This window comes from Maniola jurtina, chromosome 16 (assembly GCF_905333055.1).
Source record: "Maniola jurtina chromosome 16, ilManJurt1.1, whole genome shotgun sequence".
Taxonomy (NCBI): Eukaryota; Metazoa; Arthropoda; class Insecta; order Lepidoptera; family Nymphalidae; genus Maniola; species Maniola jurtina.
In genome coordinates this window covers 2,204,485-2,212,704 of record NC_060044.1, presented here as the reverse complement: position 1 = coordinate 2,212,704, position 8,220 = coordinate 2,204,485, and the positions used below count along the sequence as shown (strand labels likewise).

The following is an 8,220-nucleotide window of genomic DNA, read 5'->3' as shown; positions in this document are numbered from 1 at the left end:
GTGTAAATTAAAAATTTATAACACCCCCGACGATCCAAAGTATTTGAGTTTTCCAAAACATCATTTTCAAATAAATAATTATGTATTTAGGCAACGTCCATCTTGACAGCTTGACATTTGTCTATTGACATAATATTATGAACCTAACCTTCTTTTCTACAAGAAAACTAGAAAAGAGCTGATAACTCTTAAACGGCTGAACCAATTTTTTTAGATTATAGCTAAGAACACTCTCGATCGAGCCACCTTTCAAACAAAAAAAACTAAATTAAAATCGGTTCATTCGTTTAGGCGCTACGATGCCACAGACAGATACACAGATACACAGATACACAGACACACAGATACACACGTCAAACTTATAACACCCCTCTTTTTGGGTCGGGGGTTAATAAAAGGATATTTTTGAGCGATTTCCACCTAAAGTTGATGAAAATATTGTGGTACTGAATAAATAAAAAATAGATATTAATTCATAAGTACATTTTATTAGCAAAATAAAGGTCCCTCTATCAATAGTATTTAGTCGACTGCGGACGAAATAAACTTGATGTATCAAAACTTATAAACTAGTTCAGGAAATTCTATATACAAAAGTAAAAAACAGGTACATTTATACATTTGAAGCCTTGCCTCTATGGCTGTTACACTTGAGGAGATCAAATGAATGAATTATGTATAAAAAATACATAAAAACATATACAATATACATATATATATAAAAAATGGCAGCATCGATTAAAAATAATTTCACATCATAGTTGATATTGTTTAGTAATTTTATTGTACAAAAAACTAAGTTTATAGTACTAATAAAGGAATTTTTCCATTGTGTAAATAATGTTTCTCATTCCTGTAAATTTAACTTAGTTTTTACAGCTAATTTAACTTAATTTTCCTCAGCCTATTCAAAACAATACTTAAAAATGTATCAAAAAAAGTAAATTTTAAAACATTTTGAACGCCTTTTTACAGCCAAATTACATGATAATTTTGAAAAATATATGACCCAAAAATATTTTTGGTTGTAAAGCTATAAATACTGATATTTCTTTTGATATTACGTAGATATATAGCTATATATCTACGTAAAGGTTATAGAAATTATATAAGACAAAAACATAGCCTCTATACTTCATTGCACATCACCCCTTCCCTTAAGACTTAAGGCTCCAAATACAACACTATACGCACACTAAAACTAATTTACACTAAATCACAAACCTCCAATCAGACACTTATACCAAGCCTTACGCAAAACTCCATTCAAATACCAAAAAAAACAGTAACTCAGATAACGAGAATTATTTTTTACATTAAATAATGTTGATAGATCATGTAATCGCTCCCTTATAGCCAAATATATCAATCATTGCGATTGTCGCAATCCTTTTGACTGACTAACACTTTACCCCGTTGGCAATACAGTTTTAGTAAGGGTGGCTTAAATTCAGCCAATAAACAACAAGTTTCCCTGATCAGCACCTCCTCCTTTTTGGAAGTCATTCAGAAATCGGTTTGCGTAAAAACTTAATACAAAATCGTTAATCATCATATCCTCAAATACCTTGCCGTATTCAATCGTCTACCAGATTTTGGAGTGCAAGTGTCCTCCGTGGATTCCATGACCAATTCCACCGCCATGGATTCCACCGCCGTGGATTCCACCGCCAAGGTATCCGCCGCCGTAGTATCCTGAGCCGATGATACCTGATGAAATTCCAGGGCCGATAGCGGATCTGACGACTCCAACTGAAACTGGGACTGGTTGAGCGACTGGCACGGCAACTGGTCTTGCTACGGGTACGGGGTAGGGTGCGGGTACGGGTACACCGACCTGAAAGGGCAAAACATTCGTTAGTTTTTTAGGTTGGAGGTAAAATATTGTCTATGGTAATTTAGGGATTGATAGTTTATGGATATTGTGACGGCGCTACATGCTTGCGACAAACAGCACTGGTCTCTGCGTGTGGACGGGTTGTTTGCGTACGCTTGCCAACGCTTGGGACCGTTTGCCGTATGGAATTCTGCGACAGACGTAAACTTCCCACTGCCACTCTACGTATTCTTTTGGGGGTATGGCTGCATGGTTTTGCCACAGAGGCTATGGATTTATTACAATCGGCTCAATCTATTAGGGCTTTAAAATATATATTTTTTTTTAATTTAAATTGGAATTGGAACTCGGTTTACTGGTTCATCTCAACAGTGTGACAAGACTTAACAGTCTCAGAAGAACTACGTGAGGGATTGACACTGGCATGAGCCTGTCGACTGGCATAGTGGTACGTAAATTCTTGGGATTGATAATCTAGGACTAAACTAACCATTTCATAATAAAATTGGGACTACAAGTGAGGGATCGACACTGGCATGGGCCTGTCGACTGGCACCGTGGCGCGTATTTCACCTGCCACGTGTTTGGGACTGGTAAACTAGAATTGAACTGACCTGTTTAACAATGGGAACTGGCACTGCGTGAGGGACTGGCACTGGCACGGGCCTGTCGACTGGCACAGCGACGTGTTTCTCAACAGTCACCGGGTAAGGCCTCGGGACGGGCACGGCGTAGGGTCTGTCCACGGGGTATGGGACTGCCACCTGTAATATAATTGCAAAATTCATAATATTATTTTTCTCAGAAACCATATCTATAAAAAAGACATTTGATTTTAAAGATTTTGGTATTCAGTGGCATAACATAAAGTCTGCAAGAATTTACAATGCAAATGTAATGGACTAAGCGTCATAGGTTTCGAAGAAGTGTTGATTTCGTAAGCTGACCACCAACATCTAGACTTTTGTCGTCGTCCACTGCTGCACTTAGGTCTCTTGCAAGGAGTTCCATAGCATATGGCATTTTACCCCTTGACTCCAGCTGCTTCCAAGGACTCGCTTGTAATCATACATCCACCTTGTCCTAGTGATTCTCTTAATGCTGAGTTTTCTGGTGTGGAGTCGCAATTACAGCACCTTGATGTCTATCAGTTTAGTCTATATGCACCGCTCACGTAGCTAGTGCATTTTTGGAAAGAATACTAAGCAAAGATTTCTTTAATCTAATATTTAAGATTGTCGTGTAGCGATGTTTGTTACCAAACTCCTTCAAAACGGCTGGACCGATTTGTATGAAATTTTGTGTGCATATCGGGTAGGTCTGAGAATCGGCCAACATATAAAGGTGACCCACCCCTAAATATTTTTTGGCAAAACTACGTTTGCCGGGTCAGCTAGTAAGGTACTTATAAAATACTTTACCTTGTACGGTACTGGTACAGGTCTGTCAACAGCGACAGGGTACGGAGCTGGTACAGGCACTCCGATGTGCTTGGTCACAGTTGTGTGGACATCAGCGCCAACGAGCGTGCCAACTCCGCCGATGCCCACTGCCCCCGATGATAACGCCAATCCACTTCCAAGTCCACCTGTTCAAGTCAAAGGGTTTGATTTAGAACATAGATACACTGAAATGTCCTACACATTAGATTATATTGTCTTAATTATTCAAAGTATTTTGATAAGGATGGAGGAAGTGTGGCAGTCTTAAACTTGGTGGAGCGTGTGAGGTGGCGCGTTCTTCAGCAGTACACGTAAAATTACACAAAATTATTCTAGACGATCCCACTTCTGATGTCGGATCGTTTAGTGATTTCGACATCACATGTAGTTGATTTTCAGTATCGGCACCTACAACATGTCATCCTTACTCCGTGGTATCTGTTGGTCTTACATCACCAGCGTGAAGGCACAGTTGGTTATGAAAATACCGCTCTCCATCATTGCTACATTTGTTATATTCGGAATAGGCATCAATAACATCGTAGATCGATATGCAGCAATATACTACACCATCTTGTGGGCAACTAAATGCTCAACCAGCTGCTTCCACGCAACTTTGTTATTAGATAGACACAGGTTATAAATTGATTGATACCTAAGCCACCATATCCGCCGCCGTATCCGTATCCACCGCTGATGATTCCACCGCCCAAGTGGCCCAAGCCGACGCCGTGGCCAAGGACAGCTCCTCCGTAATGGCCGACCAGCCCGCTACGCTTCTGGATGACTTTGCTGCCCTCAGGTGCGACTTTGCTCGGCTCGGGCGCAGCCAGAACCGAGACAGTCACGAATAGGAGTGAGATCTGAAAGTTATAAGAATCGACGTTTAAAATATGAACGGTCGATATAGTCTACTCGTACTGTGGTAGAGTTACGTTTAGTGTTTAGATTATTGTAATATCCTTTTTAGCGCATCTTTACATCATCAAATGCAGACCTTTGGTAATATTTTTATGGAGTTTAAATAAAAAAATAGTGAGCAAACAAGCAGGTGAGTCTTCACACAATCTCACGATGTTTTCCTTTGCCATTAAAACAAGTGATATTTTAATTGCTTAAACGCACAAAACTCCGAAAAGTTAGGGGTGCGTGGCCGGGTTAGAATCCCCGACCCCCGACTAATTTAAGGCGTCCGTCCTAACCACTATAACGACAAGTTCCCTTTTAACCGACTTAAAAAAGAGTGATGCAGGGTGTATTTCGTTACGCAATGCAACTTGTCGCCTCAGGTTAACGTCCGAATAAATCAACATTGCCAAAATCGATACCATCAGCCATGCCCGAATGCACGACGAATCGGACGACTCGGACAATCGACATCACTTTTACTAGTTACGTGCGATGACTTCACACTCGATTGGCATGCACTAAGGGCGCGAACGAAAACGAAATTTCATCCATGCCCAGAATATTAATCAATTATGAACATAATAAAGGGGGTTTATGAATGATTAATGGGTGAATGGTTAATATTTTTTTTTTCGCTTTCGTTTGATATGAATTTAAAATGAGGTTCCGTTCTTCCGGCTGTGTTACGAAGATGATTTTATATGGGTGATGATAATAAACGACATAGTAATTGCAGTTTATTGGCATGGATGGTTGCTCAGGATTACTTGCTGTTATCGATTGGCGCACTGTCGATGTGGTAGTCCGTAGTTTAGAATAGACTCGAATTGATAAGCCTTCCTTATTGAAGATTCCTTGAAAATCTTGAAAATGTACCGATGTGTATGTGTATGAATTTTATGTACCTAGTACTACCCAGCACACACTGATTTCGTACTACTGATCGAATTTATCGAAAAACGGCGATTGGTGATATGCTACTGTCAATATTATTTTTATTATTAATTAGAAACTAATATCTGTCTGTGGTGTTTTAGATTTTTCTAAAAATATGTAGTTTTAAAATTACAGGGGCTCAAAGATTTGTATGAAAATTTTTAAGACCGCGTAACTTTGAAACCGAATATTTTAACAGAAATCTGGAAAACCACAGACATACATATTAGTTTCTAGAATATGTCTGCAAAATTTCATGGACTTTGGTTGCTTAATATTCAAGTGAAATTGGAACTACGTTTGTATGAAACGGGTGTCAGAGAGAGCCCTCTTAAGCTACCGTACATAATTATGAGCATCATATTTTGGGTGTATGAAATATTATTTCTTTTCCGAGCTAGAAAATTGCAGTAAACCGTAAAAGGAAAACCCAAAAAATGCTTGTTTGTTTTTAAACCCCGACCCAAAAAGAGGGGTGTTATAAGTTTGACGTGTGTATCTGTGTATCTGTCTGTGGCATCGTAGCTCCTAAACTAATGAACCGATTTTAATTTAGTTTTCTTTGTTTGAAAGGTTGCTTGATCGAGAGTGTTCTTGGCTATACTCCAAGAAAATCGGTTCAGCCGTTTGAAAGTTATCAGCTCTTTTCTAGTTACTGTAACCTTCACTTATCTGGGGTGTTATAAATTAATTTACACTTGTTTATGTTAGGTTTAACTGACAATATTTATAGACCTTGATATTTTAGGCTTAGTTTTTGTGGTGAATTATAGCACTTACAAATGGTTTCATACTTTTCCACTTAACACAGCACTGTACACTGACTGTTCCACAACACTGCTGCTTCATGGAGACTCCTCGAAGGTTATATACTTAGAAGCCGCCAAAAGAGCACCCCACTCGAAATTATACCCCTTTGACGATAGCCCAAGCATCAAGCCAGGAAGTAGATTATAGTACAGGTAGGTAAATGTTACTGTTTGACTAGATTAATTGCTTATTTTATCTATACTAATATTATAAAGAGGAAACCTTTGTATTTTTGTATGTTTGTATTGAATAGGCTCAAAAACTACTGGACCGATTTCAAAATTTCTTTTACCATTACTTAGAGGGATTCTTCCGAATCCGTATAGGCTATATTTTATCCCGGAAAATAGAAAAAAAAAATGTCCACCCGTGCGAAGCCGGGGCGGATCGCTAGTAAAAATATATAATAAACAAATAGGTACCTACCCTATGTTTAAAAGATTAATTGACTATCTTTAACCTATATAATATGGCTAGTATTATAAACTAATGTATCGATATAAACCGCCTTACTAGCCCTAAATGCCAAAATTAGCATGTATGTAAAAGATAGCACTTACAAAGGCCTTCATACTGTTCCACGTAACACAGCACTGTACACTGACTGTTCCACAACACTGCTGCTGCAAGGAGGCTCCTCGAAGGTTATATATAAGCCGCCAAAACAGCACCCCACTCGAAATTATACCCCTTTGACGGTAGCCCAAGCATCAAGCCAGGAAACAAATTATAGTACAGGTAGGTCTGTTTGTCTAGATTAATTGCTTATTTTATAAAAATATATAATAAACAAATAGGTACCTACCCTATGTTTAAAAGATTAATTGACTATCTTTAACTTATATATGGCTAGTATTATAAACTAATGTATCGATATAAACCGCCTAACTAGCCCTAAATGCCAAAATTAGCATGTATGTAAAAGATAGCACTTACAAAGGCCTTCATACTGTTCCACGTAACACAGCACTGTACACTGACTGTTCCACAACACTGCTGCTGCAAGGAGGCTCCTCGAAGGTTATATATAAGCCGCCAAAACAGCACCCCACTCGGAGGACTCGGCGAGCGCAGGTATTAGCAACGCGAACTCTCAACACTGCAGTTAACTTAGCTACAGGCATTTTTGTCTATTGGACATTTTTCGAAGAACCTGATTCCTGTACTCATGAACACAAACGGTTCTTAAAATTAAATCGCATCTCAAAGTAATTTAAAAGTGGTGGTAGCCTAGTGGACGCCGACCTCCTATGAGGTTTGTCTCAGTCCTGGGATTCGATCCTGGGTATACCAATATCTTGTCGATGTTATGTGCGTTTTAGCAAATAATATTTTTTGGTTTTTAATTAATTATCACCACTATATCGTACAAATATAACAATTTCGACCATCAAAAGGAGTACAGTACCTACCTACTTTGAATAAATGATTTTGACTTTGACTTTGGTTTAACAGTGAAGGAAAACATCGATAGGAAACCATGCAGGTTTGTGGGAGCAGCAGTCCGAATACACTTCCCTTGAAAGTCAAATAAGCTTACAATCTTTTTTTTTTTACAAAAAAACTAGTTTTACATTAAATAAAGTTTATTAAAATACAATTCTAACAATCAGATCCGAGCTTATTTGGAAAAGATCACACCTTACCCAACTGGTAATCAAACCCGTGACCTCTGTGTGCTATGTACTGTGTAGGTATTACTATAACATTGCCCTAGATAGGTCGTCGAAATACCTATTAACACTTGTACCTACCTACTACTATTTGTTAATGAAATTAGGCACTATTGCAAAAGGCTGCATTAGCACCACAACTGCAACAGTTTTAGGTAAAATGCCTATCTAATAAATACGTACGCCCAACAATTGCTTCCTGGCCGAGAATTGTGCTAAAAGGAGTGCAATAGGGCCATATTGCACACGGTTTAGATGTATTTCGTAAACTGACCCAAGTTGCAATCGAATCCATGACCATTCGGTACCAAACTTGATATAGGTAGGTACAATTTTGATAATAGGTAGTATCGCATTTGACCAAATCTCTAAGGTTCCATACCCGAAAGGTGCCAAAACGGGACCCTATTGTACTCCTATGCCTCCGCTATCTGTCCGTCCGTTTGTGTGTCAGCGGGATGTATCTTATGAACCGTAATAGGTAGAGTTGAAATTTTCAAAGAATATGTATTTCTATTGATGCTAACTTAATAAATAGTAAACATTTGAAAATGGCTGCCATAAAATTAAAAAACAAAAGTGTTATTTCTTGTACGGTGCAGTGGTACGGAAC

General features: G+C 38.5%; 1 protein-coding gene across 1 annotated transcript; it reads right to left on the bottom strand.

The window, feature by feature from the left end:
* Positions 1-468: 468 nt before the first annotated feature.
* On the bottom strand, positions 469-6,539 carry LOC123873035 (adult-specific cuticular protein ACP-20-like). The gene is made up of 5 exons (XM_045917692.1): positions 6,495-6,539; positions 3,935-4,142; positions 3,259-3,425; positions 2,452-2,601; positions 469-1,837 (listed from the first exon to the last, which is right to left on the bottom strand). The coding sequence occupies exons 1-5, from the start codon at positions 6,504-6,506 to the stop codon at positions 1,586-1,588; spliced, it is 789 nt and encodes a 262-aa protein (XP_045773648.1). The 5' UTR covers positions 6,507-6,539; the 3' UTR covers positions 469-1,585.
* Positions 6,540-8,220: the final 1,681 nt, after the last annotated feature.